Source organism: Electrophorus electricus, chromosome 5 (assembly GCF_041902795.1).
Source record: "Electrophorus electricus isolate QZ-2024a chromosome 5, ASM4190279v1, whole genome shotgun sequence".
Lineage (NCBI taxonomy): Eukaryota > Metazoa > Chordata > Actinopteri > Gymnotiformes > Gymnotidae > Electrophorus > Electrophorus electricus.
The window spans coordinates 7,907,867-7,929,929 of NC_137501.1; the positions used below are offsets into that span (position 1 = coordinate 7,907,867).

Below are 22,063 nucleotides of genomic sequence, written 5' to 3' on the forward strand. Positions count from 1 at the left end.
AATATATTTATATTTATTCTAATGACATGTTTTGGTTCATGCTGTCCTGAGCGTCATGGTGTTGGGCCTTTGTGTTTTCTTTTCTGAATCTTGGATTTTGAATGCATAAAGTGTGAGTTGGAAGTTCCTTGTTTTTCCCCCAGTAAACAGAAGCCAACACTGAGATAATATGCTTCCTACCCTTGTCGCTAATGAAAAGGCGGGCTGCTGCACTTTGTACAGCTTAAACAGGTAAACAGCAAATTACGGTAATCCGACTGTGATGATACAAAGGCGTGAATTATTTTCTCAGTGTCTCAAAAAGGTAAGCCAGTTTTTACTTCAGCAATTTGTACCTTCTTAATTAGAAAAAACAGGACTGAACAAGATTTTTAATGTGCAGTGAAAAGTTCAAATAGGGGTTAAAGATCTAAATTAACCACATGCATCAATAATAGAAACCAACTCTGGACAGCTGTTGCACTCCTACACCCATCACTCAACATTTTATTCCATTTCTGCTAGACACATGTGCAACAGTAATCATATATTTTTCTTCTAGCAGTGCGGTGCTCCTATAGACTGGGCTAATACATGGCATCACCTTCACTTACTACACTGCTCTCAGAGAAGACCGTACAAACATGTTCCCGCTCATTAACTTACCCGAGGCTGTTCAACCTCCCTATGTTGCTTGTTCATGCATGTAGAGAGACATCATCCCACCCGACGTCTCTTTCCTGGTATGTTCAGCATAAGATGAGTGAATGTCTATTTGAAAGAAAAAAAAATGTAGAAAGACTTCATTTGGGGTGTATTTTAAAATATTTCTATGCATGCATGGCATGACGTATATAAAAGGACACTGACTACATATGCTGATAACAATACTGTTGGAGGCATTACTAAAATGAAATGTCATGAATAAAAATGATAGAAAAATTTTAAATGGTACAGGCTTTTAATTTACACAAACTGACAAGAGCATTTAAAATACATTTCTTTGTCATTTGATGATCCCCTTTTTAATTTGCTTTTGGTTACATTTACATGTTACCTAAGAATCCTTCCTCCCTATCTTCTAGTAGTCTTTTTTTTTTTTTAAATGGGTTTCAATATGAGAATATGTCAAGGAGAGTTCATGCTTGCACATGAAACAAATCACCGCATCTTTGGACAAGACAGGAGGCGGAGTTACAGTTGTGAAGGGGGCATGGCCAGAGGCTGTCTGTGGAAGTTGCATGACGGCTTGTCCCACCCTTGCACTCCTATAAGAGGAGGATGGTGGAGTGCAGCTGGTCACACTCCTCTGAGGGACATAAGCTAAAGAGCTTACTGAAAGACAGGAAAAGGGACGCCAGCTCTGCTGTAAGATGGGCAAGCAGAAGATCTTCCTGGATAAAATATCACGTGCCCTGCACATTCAGAACAAGCTGCTACGACAGGGGCTGGCTGAATGCTTGGGCACCCTTATCCTGGTGGTGAGTGTTCTCCCTTATCACCATTGCATCCTTAGTTAGCTCTTTAGGCAGAAATGTTTCCTATTATGCTCATGGGAGTTTGAAAGCTTGAGAAGTGCAGTACTTGTGTAGAGGTCATTCCAGAGTGCTCAGCAATGCTATAGTAGGCTGCAGTATGCCCTTGATGAAAGAGGGCAGTACAATCCAGTGGGTCCTGGTGAGTCATTACACACCTGCTCCACAGCTTATATTCTTAAAGATAGAACATTTAAGGTTTTGGACAGCATTATGGATAGCAATCTGTTTTTTCCAGGCTTAATTACTGCTTTGCCAAACTGTATCTGGGTCTACCACAGTCCAGTGTGAAAATGAATAGTTCTGGATCCATAGCTCTTAATGGAGCGGTGATAACATCTTGTACTGCTCACTGAGAAAAATAACTATGCAACCCCTCCTCACTGACATTGTTAGGATCTGAAAGCAGCTGCTAAGGCTTGGGCTTACACAAATGTAGCAATTTCAAGAACATATGTACTATTGCTCATTTTTTATTTATATGATAATGTGCATAATAATGTTGCTGTGAGATAATGAGCAGAGAGGTTACCTTTTAGTAAATTTCTTTTTGCTTGCTGTATATGGTACTTGCCTATAAAAACATTTAATATATATTTACTCTTCCCAGTAAAAAACAGAGCATGAATAGTTATCTGACTTGCTGACAAAATGTTTTCAGTCATATTAGTCATGTACTCACAGAGCAGCAAAGGCTCCTTATCAGGGTCCTCCTGCATAAAGACTCACACCTTGGCACATACACAGCGGCACTAACATGTATGTGTGCATAAAGGGAGTGTTACCTACACAATGTTCTGGACAGAGGTAAAGCCTTGTACTGACTAAACTGAGTGGTTAATTATGGCACTACAGTTAACACACTTTTAAATGCAACGCTAGAGTTAAATAGCTTCTGACATAACGCTCTTGAAACACAATACACTTATTTCTCCTGGTTGATGTCTTTTCACAAAATGTAAAGACATCAACCAGGAGAACAGAGGTATAGAGAAATGTGGTAATGCGTGGAGACAAGATAATAGGTGGGGTGAGAGTAGACATGAAATATGAGTGGTTCCATTGGACAGGACTTTTGAACTGAGTCGGCTTTTCAAGACAGTAAATTTGAGTACAATTATTTTTCTGAAGTCAGCGTAGTATTCAGGAACAATTAATTACATTTCTCCTGGAGGTACTGGCCAAAACCCCAAACACACACATACTAAAGCATTTTGATAAAGGAAGTTTTTTAAAACCACTGTCATTTGCATTTGTTATACATTATACATTAGTATAACTGCAAAATCTGCAGTTTGCTGCATTTAATTTGAAGGCCTGTACCATTTACCCACGTGCCAGAAAATGATCATTTTAGCAGAAATTTGTATAAGTGAGTCAACAGTTCTAGATGAGAACTTCTGATTGGGGGTAGTAGGTGCACCACATCAGGACTGTGCGAGGGCATTATTACCACATTGTTCAGTGGTCATAAATGATCACACCCCACTCAGTGGATATTATTGAAATGGCATGTTGATGCAGAACAAAAAAAGAAGTGCAAACATATTCAAATATTTTAATTAACATACCACTGTAGACATTCTGACTATACTAATTTCTGAAAGAATTTTGAACATTAATTTGCAACTCTGTTTGAGGCCAAGTATTCTCAAAACTGTAAACATGGAGTTCGAAGCAGAGAATTAAAATGTGCCAGAACAAAGGCAACTGATATTTTAAATCACTTGTAATTTAAATGGAAGTGGTGCTTTCAGAGCAACTGGAAACCTCAACTCACCTACAGCCTCTTCCCAACTGAGTTTCAATAAAACAATGTCACACTGTAAAGGCTTCCTTTTTGTCCTATAATGTATGCCAGAGCAGGTTGTTTCTGGCCAAGGACGAATGAGGTGCAGCAGATGATAAAGCGTGCCACATTTGAGATGAACTTAATGTGATGCAGAGAACCTAAAGAATGGAATGCACAGCATGACCATATGATCTATGACTCCATAGCTGCTGTTTGACAGGGAACCATTTGTTTCTTGGCTGCAGCTTTGCATTAGAAGAGGCCATGGGGTCATCTTGGGTCTTCTCTAGGTTTGATGCATGCCAGAAACGAATTCTGGCAAGTTTTCTTACTTCTGTTACTTCACATTCTAAGAAAATTGAGAACCTAATGGATGGTCTGCCAGAATTGGCAAGAGCTTCTGACTTGCCTCTGGTTAAATTTACAAAAGGAAAAAGACCAAAGGTGAAAAACAGGCATGCTCAGTAGGCTCTGAGGGCTGTTTATGAAGGCAAGCAGCCAAGTAATCAGAACATTTTGTTTCATAAATCCAAAACATCTTGTTAGAACACATTATCAGTTAAGCAGTCATTGAATGAATTTACATCATTATCTAGACTGAGCTGATTTTCCTATAGGGAACTGGGCAGCAAATTACAATATGAAACATCAAAATGTAGCATTACTCTATATATATATATATATATATATATATATATATATATATATATATATATATATATATATATATATATATAGATAGATAGATAGATAGATAACACATGTAAAGTACAAGGTTTATTAACTGTCTATTATATTATATGTAACATTATGTCCATGATATAACACACATGTTGTTTGCTAACTCCTTATACATTCAAGAATGACAGTAAACTCAGCTAATTTAACAAAATAACAGCGGTAAAAGGAGATGCACCCAAGTGTTTTGTTCATATCATATATCTCTACTCCTTTGTTATCATTTTCCACTGTGGGTTTTACTATTTTCATTTTTGCAGACCATTTGCCTAGCGTTATGCAATTGTGAACTACCACAAAGACTATTCACAAATATAGCCCGACCAAATGTCCCTCTTACAGTGCTGTCTTCTCTCTCTTTGCAGATGTTTGGCTGTGGCTCTGTGGCTCAGCTGGTGCTCAGTGAAGGTAGTCATGGCATCTTCCTTGCTGTAAATTTAGCCTTTGGGTTCGCAGTCACACTTGGAATCCTGGTTTGCGGCCAAGTCTCAGGTACACACAACCAAACTCAAATAAAGTTATACGATGATACTTGATATCTCAGGTATTGTCAAGGAAAGGAATAACAAAAATAATTTGAAACATTTATATTGACTCTGGGACATTATTGTCTTTCACAATTAAGTTGCTAACTTTTACCATTCAACTCCCTCCCCCTCAGGAGGTCATCTGAATCCAGCTGTAACTTTTGCCCTGTGTCTCCTTGGAAGGGAAAAATGGAGAAAATTCCCTGTATACTTCTTCTTCCAGACACTTGGTGCCTTTTTGGGTGCAGGCGTCATCTTTGGCATGTATTATGGCAAGTATCGCAAAAAACAAAAACAAAAAACAAAAAAACAAAAAAAAAACCTTTACCCTTTACTGCAAATATAGGAGTTCTGTGCATGTAATTTAACTATCTATCTATCTGTCTATCTACCTCAGATGCCATGCATATACGTGCTGACAGGGACAAGAAGCTTCCAATCGGAATTTTTGCTACCTACCCCAGTGAGCACCTTAGTATTGTGAACGGATTTTTTGATCAGGTTAGTGACTGCAACAAATTATTGGCTTCCATTATTAGTCAATAAATATCCTTGAAATGTTTCTAGATGTAGATTCTAAAGTATGTTCAGATTTTCCTTTCCTAAAACTAGTTTAAATAGTAATGACATAGCCAGTTGTCACAGTTTCAGATGGTTGGTCAAAGACAGTTATTGAACAGCTATGAAGGGGTTCACCATAAATCATTTATCTTGTACTGTCACCTCTTGAATATTTCCTTTTGAATGTGAATTTATGATGCATTCAATTCACTCCCAAATCTTCCTAAATCCAGTTGTGACGGTACAAGTGCCACAGGGCAAAGAGCAAGACGCACCAACCTGTCTCGACGTAGACTGACATTTATTAACACAAGACACAAATGAAATGTTCACCCTCTAGAATTGTTGATGCATAACTTTCACAAGGGAAACAAAACTGAGAAAATGAATTGAAATATGGCTGTCATATGTATGTGGCAATAACAAAAAAAACAAAAAAAACAAAAACATGGTGTGCCTAAAAACCTAAACACAAAAACATGAGCTGCTGCTGTTACTATTTGTCCAATTTCCTCTTGAGAACTTTTATAAAATGTACTAAATTGAACTAGATGAAAGTACTGAATGTGCAGAGAAGTGAGATTCATAGATAAATCAATCTTTTCTTTGGATGAATCAAATGTTTCAGTTGGCTAGGGTACATGAACCAAATAGCTCTTAGAGTACTCACTGCTATTTAATTGTTTCTTTTTTTTACAGCTAATAGGCACTGCTGCACTGATTGTTTGTATCCTGGCTATTGTGGACCCATACAACAACCCAATTCCACAAGGACTGGAGGCCTTCACTGTGGGATTCACAGTGCTTGTCATTGGCTTATCCATGGGCTTCAACTCTGGCTATGCTGTAAACCCAGCCCGGGACTTTGGTCCTCGTCTTTTCACTGCCATTGCTGGCTGGGGCTCCCAAGTGTTCACGTAAGTCATTCCATACACAGAAGCAGCACATGTTAATCATTTTCCCTTTAATTGCAATAAATAATTTTGCATTGGTACAGAGATCAATGATGCTATTTCTTCAACAGCAATGGGAATTGCTGGTTCCTGGTGCCCATCTTCGCCCCATTTCTGGGTGCCGTGGTTGGGACGCTTGTGTACCAGCTGATGGTGGGCTGGCATGTGGAAGGGGAGGCACGGGACAAAAAGAGGGCAACAGAGGACAGTGTCAAACTCAATGATATTAACGATGGCTCTACAGTTCCCTAAGCTATCAAACTACAACACAACCGTTCCTACCACATTGCATAATAAGTTCAGTAACTTCAGTGCCTTCAAAACAATGATTTTAAGGACTGTCTTTCCTGTCACATATGAAATTTTGATATCATGTGAAAGTCACAAAACAGGTGCAAATGTAAAAAGGTGCAAAGGTGCAAATGTAAGACTAATGAAGCATAGTGCCACATATCTTCCCATTATTTAGTTTGTGCAGAAGTGCTCTTAGCCCAGTTGGATTGTGTTTGTGTAATCTTTGAATTCTCTGAGCAACTTCAAATTTCCTATGTGAAAAGGAAACAGTCTTTCATCATCACGAATTATATTAATTCTGTAAAAGGAAGAAACAATTGGAAAAGAAAGTCAAATTATGCAGAGTATCACAAATACTGTATGTGTATTTACAGTATTTTATGTTTTGTGCCATTTCTAAAAGTTTTTTAAATGTAAACATTGCTGAGAATGTTGGATGGTTAACCAGGTGTATATGTATGCACAGTTGCTAATTTCAATGTTGTAAATATATATATTTTTTATGGTCAGCATTCTATAAACCAGAAAATTTAAATATCAAAAATGATCCTTTGTTTGCTTTTGCTATAATTCAGTAGAATGCATCTTAGTTTGCTTGTTTACAATTTGTTTCAGCTATCCCATTAATGGTGACAGTGTCATAGTAAGGCTATAAGATTAAGGTCATTGGTAAATAAATGGTAGCTTTTATATTGGCTGCATATGCAAATGCACAGAACTTAATAAAAGCTACTTGGGATTGTAAATCATTAGTGCCACAACTCTTGTACAATACTGTTTACTTTATACTAAATGTGATCCAAATGGTCTTTGGCACTATTGCAATCTTTGGGAAGGTCATACAAGTTTAAATACTTGATTACAAACTTTTTTTGAAAGAAGAAACAACCCAACAAAAACAGCTTTTTTTAAACTAATGTAATGTGGATAAGATTATAGAAAATGCTGCATTTTGCATTGATTTTATACAGTGTATTTTTATTTAGCATTTTTGGTACATAAAATGCCTTTTGCTTATTTTTTAATCTATTAAACAAACAGTCAAGTTTGCATGGTTTTAAATATTAATATTTCATCTCTTACATTTTTAGCATCTTTAAGTGCTGAAAGCTTTTAAGTTGCGGGTAGATTAATCTTAAAACTGAACACCAGGGAAACATAACTCCCAGTTCTTTGAAGTTATTGGCATTTGTCAAGTTGTTTAATGCCATTCAATTATGTAACTGGTTTACATTAAAATAAAAGCCTTATAATATTGTCTATTTGTTTGTTGATTCAATGTTTAATTCATTTGTTATTAACCAAATCAATGACAGCACCATGAATTATTATGAAGCAATTATAGCAAGTCTATCCAGAGAGCTATGATGCAAAAGCCTATAATATTGTCTGATACTATACAAAGAAATACGCAATTTAAAATAGTGTATGAAACTAGAATAATCACAGTTTCTCTGTCAGTAAGAGCTGTCGAAATTTTTGTACTATGTTTTCAGTATGTTTTACGTTTTACGTTTTACCTATTGACTCCCTCAACATTACATTTGGGCATTATCAAAGACTCAAATTTTATTGTAATTACAGTACAATACAAGTTCATTTATGGGATCTATTGTCAAGACAGAAGCACATTAATCCTTTAAACATTTCATATATCTAGTAAAACCAAAGTTATTGAATTTGGCTCAGATGTTTCTACTATTGTACTATTCCACCACTAACATTCCGACTCCAGGAATTATCTGCATAGCTCTATCATTCTATATCTGTGATGTGAGAAAAAAAAAAAGATAAACATTCAGAAAAAATCAGAGAAAATCAGACTCTCCAGGCTTCGTAAAGGCTTGGAAGGCTCAATGTGAAGCATTGGAGAGGTGTACCTGTGGGCTGAAATAGTGGCATCACTGAATGAAATTAAAAAGGAAAAGGTGAGTGTGATAACCACTAATAAACAGGAGAATGAGAACAGGGGAGTAGTTGTGAATGGGCTTGATATGCGCGTGTGTGCGTGAGGGGGTGTGTCCTTCTGGCTGGGTACTCCCTGAGCTGTGATAATATCAAATATCTAACAGCTGATCTCCTCACCACATAACATTACAGAACTTAGGAAACCTATATCTTCATGGGAAATGTGACTCCTACAGCTAGCTTTTTCTCTCCGCACCTAGTTCAAGCTGCAGCATGCTTATCCAAGCCACTTTTCATTCCATTTCATTCACACGTTTTGTTCTAGTTAAATGCATGAAGTAAAAAAAAACAAAACTTGAATTGGGTTACGGTATATATAATAAATCTTTGTCATCACATCATCATCATCTGTGACCTGATACACTCAGAGGGCTGTGGTCCAGCCCTAACTCTGTGTTGTGGTCATGGGTATGGTTGCCTGACGTATAAATGATAATTATGTATGAAAATCCAGGCCTGTCTGTTTTGATGCTATGTAACTGATCTTGAAAGAATATAAAAGGAGCTAACAGTTAGATGCATGAGTTCTAAAAAAACATCTATGTAATGAGGTGAAACATGCATCTAATGAGGAGGAACTGGTTCTTTTTACTACCACAACAGCAAATTCAAATGCATTTATATAGGGCTTTTACAACACGCATTGTCTCAAAGCAGCTTTACAAATGTTTGTGCCCAGTTCCCTAATGAGCCAGCCAGTGCTACTGAGAAAGCGTCATGGAGGTCCCAGCTTGGGAGGCTCTATCTCATCTCTGTCCTTTGCCATTTCACTCTCCAGCACCACCCACATACCTGATCCTATTTGGTGTCCTCACCTGTCCCTCGTTCTAACCTCAACAACCAGGGCACTCATACCAGTTCTCTCTGGTGTTTTTTTTTTTTTGTTTGTTTGTTTTTTTCGCCAAACCTTGATGGCATCTGCTGTAGTGTTTGGCTGTTTCCTGGTCCCATGTAGCTTTGTAGTTCCCTGCTCATAGTTTCCTGTCATGCCCAAACCCCCCACCCCCCACCCCAGCTTCCTGGTTTCCAGTTTGTTTGTTTCAACTCTATGGCTTATTTGTTACAACAGTGCGGTTTGTCTTTTGGATTTTTACTGTGGATTCAATCAGTTGTTCCTGTCAGGCTGTTCTTTGACTTTGGACTATACAAAAGAGTATGGTTTTGTGTTTGCCCACAAAAAAGTGCACTCATGTCTGCATTGTGCCAACTCTTGTTCATTACATCAAGACATGGTGATAAAAACAACCATGCAATATTACAGCCAAAGGTGTCCTGATTGGTCCATGGTTCTAGCAATTAACAGCATCATATGAGCTACCAGCACAACCTTCTATTCAGAATACAGGACAGGAAGCTAGAGATCATGACTAATATCAATGGTGAAGGACCATCACATGTTCACCAAAATAATTAAGATGTAAAACATCACATCATCCTGAGACTCAAACCCTGCAGTCCTGTATGAGAAGAGAATAACAAACCCAGAGTGACCACCTACACCCCTGAACAGCACAGCAAAAGAAAGGAAAAGAATGGGCAACTGAAGTCAGTACAAGTTACATCGTGATAAATCCCATCTCTTGGTACAACTGTATCAGGTATTGGGGTATCTTGATTGCTTTCTTTGTGTATTGGGAGCTCAGACAAACAAAAAAGTGGATTATCTAGTGATGCTCAAGGACAGTACAGAAAGTTTAAAAAAAAAAAAAAACAGGTATCAGCTTTTTTTCTTTCTTTTTTGTATGTTTGTGAGGGCAAGAAATTTGAAGCGGAGTATTGATAGTACTGTGAATACACACTCAGCAGTGTACTTCTCCCTATAGGAATCTCCAAGGTAACTATTCTATCATGTGGGTGGTCTGTTGATGGGTCGGCTCTGTGACCTCAACACAGTATCTTACAGCCTTACTGGCAATAGCTTTAACTGCACAATTTCTGTTGAGAGCTACAGTTCTGAAATAGATTTTTGGTATATTTCGGAATACAAAACTTTGAGTGCAAGTAAACCATCACATCTTCAGAATCAGGGTGTTAGAACCTAAGAAGGTACAACTACTTAATTTAACTTGATGTGAGGAATGGTTCTTTATTCTATGGATGATTTGCAAATAGAAAAAGTTCACAAAAAGGGCAATGTAGTTAAATATTAAACTCTATAAGCAGCATACTCGCCAAATGAATAGGTAGTTCATTAACCAATGTATTACATTTGTATTCTTTGTATTATTTCTCATTGTATTCAGAAAGCTAAAAAAAGAAAGGTTTTCTTTTGTCACAACTGCAAAAGTGCCATGAAATTATTTTCTCTCCAGGGGAAAAATTAAAATACAAAGAAATGGCAAAGATATGCCAAAAAGGAATGGCAAAATATGGCTTTTGCATGTGAATGTGGCTACCATAAGTTATAGATTTATGGTTATAAATAGTATGTATTGATAGATAGTATGTATACTATATATATTGTATGTATTGACATACAATGTAGTGACATCGTGACTGTATATTTATTTTAAATAAGGAGTTGAAAGCACTCCTTAAGATTTTGTAATCTGAGATTGAGGGCAATCTTCTACTAAAGATCAGTTGATAATTAAATTAATAATTAATCAAATGAATACATTAAATTAATAATTAGTAATGATTATAATTATATTATTATTGTTGTTGTTGTTGTTGCTGTTAATGTCCTTAATATTAAGATTCACAAACATTTTTACTGATTCAGGTTCATTTTTTTTGTTTTCTGACATCTCTGTTTCTGCTAGGCAACTTGATAAACTCAACTGTTGTTGCAAATGAGTCTGTACTTGTTTTTACTTGTTGTGAATAAGTCTGTACTTGGTACCTGTCATGCCAAAACTATTCTCACAGGTGTCCATGAGTACATTCTGCAGGTATGTTCACGAGGCCCCTGACATCTTGTGCATTGGAAATGACAACGGACAGATTAAATTATAAAATGGATTTCTTTCACTTTGTACGCAAAGGTACTACAGGTATATGCTTCTTCATTATATCGATGAGAGTCTTATCGATATAATGTTCATGTTACATTGCTGAATATTATTAACCTCTAAGGCTGTATATAATATACCAGTCTTAGATTTATGATGGGTTTATTTCTTTCTCATAACAGCCTTAGTTAAACTGAGTTATCTCGGTCCAGAGTCTCATTCTTTTGGAAACTCATTCTTTTAGAACAGATGTGTTCTATCTGGCATTGTGAAATGTCATGATGCAGAGCTCTCCCAGAAGTACAGGAAGCACTTCTAAAACACATGATTACCCAACATTTAATCAGTTCTAGGTTGTTATCTGATTTGCTCCCTAAAAGGTTGTTTAGTGGGATATCTTTTGGTATTAAACTCACATGTTAAGACTCTTTTAGACTTGGACACCTAGAGGGTGTTGGTCCACCATATGCTACCCATATGTAAAAAAAATAATAACCTTGGAAATTTGAACTGAGGTAAGTCTTAAGACGTGTTTTCAAAGGCATACATGCCTGGCGGTAAAACTCTTTCCAAAGACGTTGGAAGCCTCTAAAATTATAGCCTGTATGTGTGTGAGAGAAAATTGATGTTGACTGCTCTGTCACTTTTGCAGTCATCTTCTTCTTCCTTGTGAGCCTCATGAGTGGCATTTTTTAAAACGTCCATAATGGAAAACTTGAAAATGACTACTTGCTAAGATATACCAGACATCACATATTGTGCTTATCTTTCTCTAATGATGGGGGTACCATAAAAACTACATTTGGGTGGAGAGGGGCCATTTCCTTATTAGATGTAAGTTCTTCTTACACCTCCAGGAAAGTGGGAAAAGATACCAGTTGGCCTGGCTACCAAACAGAACAGGATTTCAATACAATCACATTTCATGTTTTCTTTCTCCTAGAAGATGGAGCAAACTGAAATTATGTGCCTGTTTAACTGCAGGAGGGACTAAACTGTGTTTGATTAAGAACATTAGGAGATATAATTAATGTTTATTAATTATATAATTAATATTTCATTATTTAAGATGTTAACAGAATGACCACATTTTCAATACGTCAAACAAACAAATCAAAATTCCACAAACGTATACAGAAACTGATGAGGATTATGTTGGAGAAGATGGAGAAAACTTAATTTACTATTACAATACATTATTATTTACAATTTGTGTGTATAAAATACAGTTGCAACAAAATACCTACCTTTGGAATCTCACTGAAATTCCACATAAATGACACCTAATCCTGTGACCATTTTACATTGCCAGATCTATATTGAGCAAATGGTTTAATCAGTAAGGGTCACGTATGAAAAGTATTTGTCTCATGGTCATGTGGTTTTTAAGCAGGCGCAGTGAAAGAAGGCCCTCCCAAAGAAAGTTTCAGTGAGTATTTATGATCAACACAATAAAGAATATTCAGGTATGGCAGTTATGTACATATCATTTCCTAATCCTATTAACATGGCCATATGTCAGTGTCGCACCACTTAGCATTTATCAGCTAGCTTTTCTTTTCTTTGACCACAGGTTTGCTTGGTTTCCACTCTCCCAGGTACACCATGGATCCTGTTGGCTCGAAGAAGATGACCCACTCAGCAGTGTACTTCTCCCTATAGGAATCTGCAAGGTAAGTATTCTATCATGTGGGTCTGTTGATGGGTCAGCTCTGTGACCTCAACACAGTATCTTACAGCCTTACTGGCAATAGCTTTAACTGCACTATTTCTGTTGAGAGCTACAGTTCTGAAATAAATTTTTGGTATATTTCGGAATACAAAACTTTTGGCCTGACCATTCCTGAATAAATAATTTACAGTGTCTGAATTATTTTTATACTGCATGGCTCAACTAATTTTGAGTTTTAAACCACAAACAGACAGCCAGTTATGGATATTAAAGGCACAATGTGTAATACATTTACTGTACGAAGTCATAAAATGGCCAACATATATCATCAGAAAACATGCTATGTTGAAGTACGGGTTTCTCTGACGACACATACAGCCAGTATGTTCTCCTTTGCAATTTATGTTTGTGTTTGTTAAAATCTGTTTGTGTTCTGGACTGCGATCTTACCCACTGCCTATTTCTCGGGACCATTTAGACTGCCATGGAAACAAGAAAACGAGCTTTAACAGCAGAGATAATGTCAGATTCTACCAGACCTTAAAAGCCTCGGTATCCTACTAAATAGCTTCATGACTAGAGACAGTAAAATGCCAGTAAATATTGGCGATGTTTTGAGAAGCTGGAGACTTTAAGACAGATGCTGAGTTGGCTAAAAACAAATGTCCTGAACAGATAAGAAATGTGCTGGGGCAGCCAATATTTATGATTTGAACTGCGGTGCTCATTATAAACGCTTGATTTCAGTATTACACATTGTTTTTACTTTTATTAGATTTTCTTTTCTCAACACACTTACCAGCTCCTACTTCTTGGAGCCTTGATGTGTGAGGTTTTTTTTATCAGAATGTGTGCTGAATACATTTTCTGAATGTACTTTACTGTTTTTATGAAGCATTGGTTATGCCTACTGGAATCTTGGTTGTGCCTATGGGAATTTCTGTTGTGGAATTTTGTCATACATCTCCCAACAGTTGGATGCTATCTATGCCCTATGGTAGCAAAGCATTCCATACTGTTATACTCCCCACATCATGCTTAACAGGTGGGATCAGTTTTTGATGTTTTGTGGTAGGCAGTGCTTTCCATGCAGTGTCTCCTTGCTGTACATGCTTACACATAAAGTTAAACTAGTAGGTTAGATGTGGATTGAAGCTAAATTTCCCATGAAAGTAGCTCTCAACTAGGAGGGTTCAAGGTTTTTGGGTTAAAGCATATTTTCAACAAAGATAATGCAAAATAAAATGGTTTACTTCATCAATCAAAGGTTATGTTCAGAAATCACTCAAAGATTACATTCACATTACACAAGCTAGATTGTTTAATTCCAATTATTTACTCAAATCTTCTTGATGTTTCACATTCATAATGGACCTTTTTGACTGTAATGTGAAGGTATCTTTCCTCTGAAATGGTACACTGTCACAGTGTGCCTGGCACCCAGCCCAAGGGACATGCCCACTATCACACACACACACACGCACACACACACATGCACACACACACACACACACGCACACACGCACACACACACACACACACACTGCACCTTCCCTGCTCCCAATGATCTAATTCTAATTACTGACCACTTGCACCTGTACCTTGTTTGACTCTTTTTTCCCCCTCTTATTTAAGCCCGTAGTGATGCTCATCCTGTGCTGTTCTTGCTCCTGCATTGGTGATGCCTCAGTTGTGTTTACTGCCAGCAAACCACTGTGTTTCCTATCTCTGCTGCATCCACACACCTTGGGTTTTACTGCCAGGACTTTTTGCTTTACATTTGTGGTACAATGTATGCGCTACTTCTATCTTGCATCAGTGGTTCATCTGGTCATCTAGTGCCCAGGCTAAGTCCCTGATGGACCTGTCCAAAAAGGTGATTTGCCTGAGGTGGACCCCAGCAATGATTGAGGCTATTGCTGCGCTCAATGCAACATTTACAAGCGCTCCAGTACTGCAACAGCTCAATTCCACCAAGTCCTTTGTCAGGAAGATAGATGCTGCAGAGGTGGGGTGCGTCATGCGGTGAATGCGTGCAGCAAAACTCCACACACACCACCTGGAGGTGGACTGCTAGCCCTACCTATGCTACATTAATTCCTGGTCTCACCTGGTTGTTGATTTTGTCACAGGCTTCCCAGCATCTGAGGGCCACATAGTTGTTGTCATCATCAACCACTTTTTGAAGATGGTCCAGTTAAATCCCATCCTGGAGCTTTCCACCACACTTGAGACAGCTGACTGCTGGGTTTACTAAATGTTAGATTCCTAACATCTAAAGTGCTCATGATAAATAAAATCCTAACAGATCATAGATTTAATGTACTTTGCCTAACAGAAACTTGGATCAAGCCAAATGAGTACATAGCCAAAGGAGTACAAGCCAAATGAGTACACCGCCCTCGTCTAACTGGCCGTGGAGGTGGCATTGCAATTATTTATACTGACACATTAGGCATAAAACAGAAAGCTGGTTATTATTTTGAGTCCTTTGAAATAATTTTTACTAGCATAAATGATGTAGCCATTGATAAGAAGCCCACCTAGCTTCTTCCACTAAGTGGCATCTACAGGCCACCAGGACCCTACTCAGAATTTATTAAGGAATTTGCGGATTTCTTTTCTAATCTATTCACTCTAGTCGAAAGAGCCATTATTGTTGGTGATTTCAATATTCACTTTGATAGTGTCCAAGACCCTTTGAGAACGGCCTTTAGTTCCATATCAGTTGGTTTCACCTAAGAGAACCCACACACTCTGGTGGACATACACTTGACTTAGTACTGACATACAGTGTAGACATAGAGAACGTAGTTATACTACCCTAATAGTATAATATACTACTACATACTAATATAATATACTACCCTATACATTCCTTAATTTCATTTTAACTACGTATGAGCCACAATGGCATCTGGCTCTGCCATTAAGTGCCTAAACAAGTTCCAGCTAGTTTAAAATGCAGCAGCCAGAGTTCTCACTACAGCTAGAAAATTTTATCACATCACTCCTATCTTAGCTACTTTACATTGGCTCCCAGTAAAATTTCATATTGATTATAAAATATTTCTAATAACCTACAAAGCACTGAATGGTCTTGCCCCACAGTACCTTAGAGAACTCTTAGTGCATTTCAATCCACCACGTCTGTTTAGATCAAAAGGGGCAGGCTCTTTACTAGTACCAAGAATAAGAAAATCTACCGCAGGGGGCAGAGGCTTTTCCTATAAAGCTCCCACACTATGGAACAACCTTCCTGTAAATATTCAAGATTCAGACACAATCTCAATATTTAAAGCTAGGCTGAAAACCTATCTGTACAGTCAGGCATTTTATTAACTACTTTCCATCTTAGGTAAAGGTGTAGATCTGGGGGTCCATGGGCATTGAGAGATGGAAAACTGGGATGTTATGATGCAGTCACTTCACCTCTCTTTTGTCACTCAAGTTTGTTGACTGAGCAGAGTGCCGATGTTCAAGAGTTCCCTCATGCCTATGCGTCCTTCTGGCTCTTTCCTTTTAGCTGTGCTGCCATAGCTAGATCTGCTGGAGTCCATCATTGCACATTATAGTTCCCTAATTTACACACCCTCGTATCTAGACATGCCAAATAATATCATCTCTTTCTGCCGAGGTACCTGGCTCCCATGATGTCATGGGATGTCACCTGATGTCATGATGTTACTGAGCCTCTACCCGTCTCAGCTGCCAGGGCAACTCCCACCACCCCTTGATGTCCCCTCCTGTGCCTCCAACCAATTACTTCTCCCTTGCTCTCAGTGGACGTTTTCTTGCGGGATGGGTCTCGGACACATACTCACCATTGGGACAAGATTAGGATCTCTAGAAAGTTGGACTAGATATTAATTGCTTATTTTTTCATTATTTATTTATTTTCCCTTAAAATTGTTATTATTGTGATGACCGTTGTAGGCCAAAGGAGTCTTGGTTTCTTCCTCATGCTCTAGGGAGTTTTTCCTTGCCACTGTCGTACAGTCACGGTGGGCCTCACACCCAGCCTGAGAGACATGCCCACTATGTAACTCATACACACAGCACCTGCCCCACTCCCAATCACCTGATTACTGACCACTGACACCTATACCTTGTTTGGCTCTTTTGTTCCTCCCTTTTATTTATGCCCACAGGAACACCCATCCAGTGATTACTTTACTTTACGCACATTACTTCTTGCTCTCGTGTTGCTGATGCCTTGTGTTTACTGCCAGCGAACCACTGTGCTTCCTTCCTATGCTGTGTCTACACGTCTCCAGCTTTACTGCATTACTTTGTTTTTGCATTGTTCCAGCTCATCACTGCTTTCTTCCTTTCTTTATATAAAATAACTCCAAGTATGCACTCTCGTCTTGCTCCCTCTCTGCTGCCATCACACACGCTCACACACACGCTATGGATGCGTTTTTGTATGTGTCACCAAAAACATTTGAGTAAACAAAAACATTTGTTGTTTTTTTGTGAGATATGGTATTACAACTGTCTAAATGGATGCACTAGTAGCTTATGTATTCATCATGTTTTTCCCTAGAGGAAGGCAAATACTTCATAGGTTGTACATGATGAAAAAGACGAAGAAAAAGCCAGATGGCTAGCTTTTGCTATTTTCACAGCTACTGTTATCGCTGCTGTTGCACTCCTCCATTATTGTTTTGCTGTGTTAAAGGTGCTGGATAATGACAACAGCACTAACCGCATGTGTACAGGAGAAATGACACACGCATTCCGATCTGATGGTTCACATACTGAGAACATGTAGTGTGGCCATGAATTAGATACAAATGTAATCTAGGACCACATACAAAAGTGACTCAAATCTGAATTGAAGAGATAGGTTTTGTGTGTCCACACAGCCCTGAAAAAAAATCAGATCTGTGTCACATTTAAGGCAAAAAATCATATTTGAATCATTTCAGCCTGATAATGCAAATGTGTCAATAGAAACCACAGAAAACAGAAAAATAGAAGTAATTCATTAAAAAATGATTCTATTGTATACAACATGTTGGTAAGTTAGTCTATTTTCACCTTCCTCATTGTGAACCATGCTTTCATGATGAACTCAATGAACTACGGCTTTCTATAGGAAATTATGTCAGCACATCTCTAGATTCTAAAAAAAAAATTTCCTCCCACTCCCTGTAGATTCGAAAAACCATGGGCTTGTTGATGTCCTCTTTCTCCTGATTCTAAAAATGCATTGCTTTACAACAAACAATTTCCTAAACACATTTGGGCTTTGGCCACAGACACATGTCTGTGCTGTATTTTGTTGAAGTGCATAATTGAAAGATACATTTATCAGATACTCTTGGCCAAAGAAACCAGCAAAGCAGGTCAAAAGTAACACCATTTTCAAATCTGTGCGCCAGAGTACCGGGCATGCATGCTCCTCATTTCATTACCGATTTTGTTTCTATAGAGCGTGACAAAAGCAAATATCTTCAAGACCGCAGCCTCAACGACTCTGCAAAGGAAGGAATTGAATATAGTGAGTCATGGAAGATATGCAACCAGATCAAGGACGGATGAAAGAGGACCTATGTTAAGGCAGGGACCCATTCAGCTCATGGATTTGGGTGGAGACATCCTAAGGCAGATTCTCTTATCAGAGTTGTTGGCCCTGGGGGAAAACAAATGCTTACTAAGACTGTTGTATCCCAATCTACAGGAAATGCCCAGAAGGCTTCAGATATAGACAAAAGATTTTCTGGTATTAAATGCTATTACTCTGGGTTATTATAGCTTACAAACATTGTTAATTATTACTGCATACATGGTTACATTCTGAAGGGCCTTGGGAAAAGGATAAATGCCACCCTCAATTTAATTTATCCTACAGTCACATACCACACTAGCACCAAGAATGGTAATACAATTCATGAGAACTGTTGCATAAACCCTTTAAAATGTGCATGAATGCCTCCTAAACATGCTCCCATGTTTATTCATTTCATAATAAAACATTTTGGTACCACTCTGAAATAGGATAACCATTATAAATTGTATAAATAACTTCTATTTAGCTTATTAATGGTTAACAATTAGGTCATAAACACTCTTATCATTAATAAGTCATCAGTGATACCACATTTATAATATATAAATAAAAAGGCAAACAGTGACGTGTGTCCAGACTGAGTCCATATTTAGCCATACTCTTAAACCTTCTGAGCATTTCCTGTAGATTGGGATACAACAGTCTTAGTAAGCATTTGTTTTCCCTCAGGGCCAGCATCTCTAATAAGAGAATGTGCCCTAGGATGTCTCCACCCAAATCCATGAGCTGAATGGCTCATTGCCTTAACAGAGACCCTCCTTCCTCCGTCCTTGATCTGGTTGCATATCTCCATGACTCACTCTATTCAGTTTCTTAGTCTTCTCACCTGTCATATTGTTACTATGTTACTACCATTTTACCACCAGGAAAATGTCTCATTAGTCAGATATGATATTTTTCATTATATATTACTAAAATCCCATTCTACAGGTCAACAGGCCAGTTGCCCTTTTTATGTTATAGGTGCTTAATAATGATTTATGGTGTTTATTAAAGGTGTTTATTTTATTTAAAATGCTTTATAGAAGTAATACCAGTTTTTAAATAAAGATGTCACGTTCAGTCCCTTCCATGTTCCGTGTTTTCCCTGTAATTAGTTGCGTTCCATAGTTTCGTTTTGTCCTCACATGTTTGATTGCGTACACCTGTCCCTCGTTTCGAGTTCATGTATTTAAACCCTGTTGTATGCCTTGGTCGTGGCTGTTCATTGTTTGTTTGGAGGTTTGACTGTTTGTTTCATTTTGAATTAATGTTTGAATGTTTGATTGTTGTTTCTTTGTACTCCGTGTCTTCATGTTTCCTAGTCCTGAGTGTTCCCTTGCATTAGATATAGCCTGCTTCCCTAGTTTGCCTTCGTGTGTTTTTGTTTTGTAACGTATCCCAGTATTCTCCATGTCGGCTCTATGACCCTGGACTGCCTAAACGACCCTGATTTTGGATTTGCCCCTATGCGTCCACCTTCATACCGCTCAACGTTACAGAATGAACAGCCACATCCAAGGCACACAACAGGGTTTAAATACATGAACTCAAAACAAGGGACAGATGTACGCAATCAAACATGTGAGGACAAAACAAAACTATGGAACGGAACTACACATGACAGGCAAAACACGGAACATGGAAGGGACTGAACATGACAAAAGACATATTTAGAATGCAGTACAAATATGGAAAAATTATACATTGCTATATTTTTTATCTTTTTTTTAAATCAAGGAAATGACTGAAAAATTATGTGAACCCTTCTGTCCACTCACAACAAAGCAAATTAGCAAATACACTTCTGGTCTAGTGTGACATTTAGATAACCTTTAAAGAAAAACAAACCAGAACTGACTTTTTTTCTGACTACATTTCTTTGTTCATCGAGAGTGACTTACAAAAGTGATTTAGTCATTTAATAATAAAGTTTCATGTTTTCACAATCCAATCAAAACCTGAGGGGTGAACCTGTTTCATATTTAATGATATCTCACAATAACAAATTACTGTTTTACATTGTCTTTAACAGGACAAATACAGTTTAAACATGAGGAACTTGTCACATGAGGGGGGGTTAACTATTTGCAAGCCTAAATTATATGTGCCCTTTAAAAAGGTATCACCTTTACAATAAAAACAAAGTTGCAAAGCAGGTTTCTGAAAAACATTTAAAAAAAAAAAAAAACCCTCTCTTTTCTCACGCACATCTCTGTCTGATACCATATAGAAAGCTGAGTCTTTGTTTGGACTTGCACACTTGAAGATACTTCTCCCTGAACACAGCCTACAAACCTGCCTTTACAGGCCCATTCCCATTCCGTCTCCATTACCTCTAGAAGCCTACATTTACCACAGCAGAGATTTTGACTCTGAAGGGGGATGAATTTCAACTTGCTACTGTGTAAAGTTAAACTGATGGTTAACTGCTATACAAATAATTGCAATTACTGATGGCTTTTTCCCCCACCACAATATATTGTAATAATATATCTCACATCCCTTATGATGAACAATATCTTGTGTTTTTTAATTCCATTCCATAGTTTCGTTTTCTCCGCCCCTCGTTTGATTTTCAACACCTGTCCCTGGTCTAGTTGGTGTCTTTAAACCCTGCCTTGTTGCTTTGGTTTTTGCTGTTCATTGTGTTCGCTTCTAGGTTCTTTGGTTGTGTTTGATGCGTTGTTTATTTGTATGAGTGCATGTATATACGTTTGTACTCCGTGTTTTTGTGTTTTTCCTAGCCTTTGTGTTTCTTATCCTCCGAGTATTTCCTAGCCTTAAGTTATAGCCTGCTCCCCCAGTTTGCCTTCGTGTGTTTTTGTTTGTTTGTAATGTATCGCCGTACTGTCCGTGTGGGCTCTATTACCCTGGACTGCTACAACGACTCTGTTTTTTTTTTTGTCCATAATAAACCACACTTCTCTCCGCACATGCAATAATTGCAAAATAAACTGCATTATCAAAATAAACAAAATCAAAATCAGAGTGCATGTTATTGTATGTTATTAAGTTGTTCTAGTATCCTCATTACCATTTTCTGCTTGGTACCCCATTGTGTACAGGCAACCTACAAAAAAGCACATATTTAGCTTTTAGTTCATTATACCAGCACTGCATGACAGCAACCTAATATTTTAAATAAGAAACCTGATAATGAACTAAAATGACTACATATTTAATTAAATAATTAACATTTTAATTAACATTTATAGACATGATAAAATACATTTTAAAAAATTAAAATCATAAAAAAAAAAAAATGGAATTAGACTGTATTGAGTCTGTGCCTTCTTGAAGTCCATCTTCTTTCTCCAGCTCAAGTGGCTCTCCTACTGTTCCAGAGCACGGGTTGAACTTGGCTGTATAAATTGAGGATTGCAGTTTTGGAAACGTATGTTTTTCCTGGCAAGCCATACTGCTTGTCAAAACTTCCGCCGCATTTTTTTGAATACTTGTCTTTCTACCATACTCAGCGGCATTTCTCTGACTATAAACTGTTTCACTGTTGGTTAACATAAGCCATTTAG

At 37.7% G+C, this 22,063-nt stretch overlaps 1 protein-coding gene across 1 annotated transcript; it reads left to right on the plus strand.

Annotated features, from left to right (window-relative positions):
• Nucleotides 1-1,273: 1,273 nt before the first annotated feature.
• On the plus strand, nucleotides 1,274-7,639 carry aqp3a (aquaporin 3a). Its single transcript, XM_027015100.3, has 6 exons — nucleotides 1,274-1,460; nucleotides 4,410-4,536; nucleotides 4,706-4,843; nucleotides 4,969-5,072; nucleotides 5,832-6,049; nucleotides 6,157-7,639. The coding sequence occupies exons 1-6, from the start codon at nucleotides 1,353-1,355 to the stop codon at nucleotides 6,335-6,337; spliced, it is 876 nt and encodes a 291-aa protein (XP_026870901.2). The 5' UTR covers nucleotides 1,274-1,352; the 3' UTR covers nucleotides 6,338-7,639.
• The last annotated feature ends 14,424 nt before the right edge of the window (nucleotides 7,640-22,063 follow it).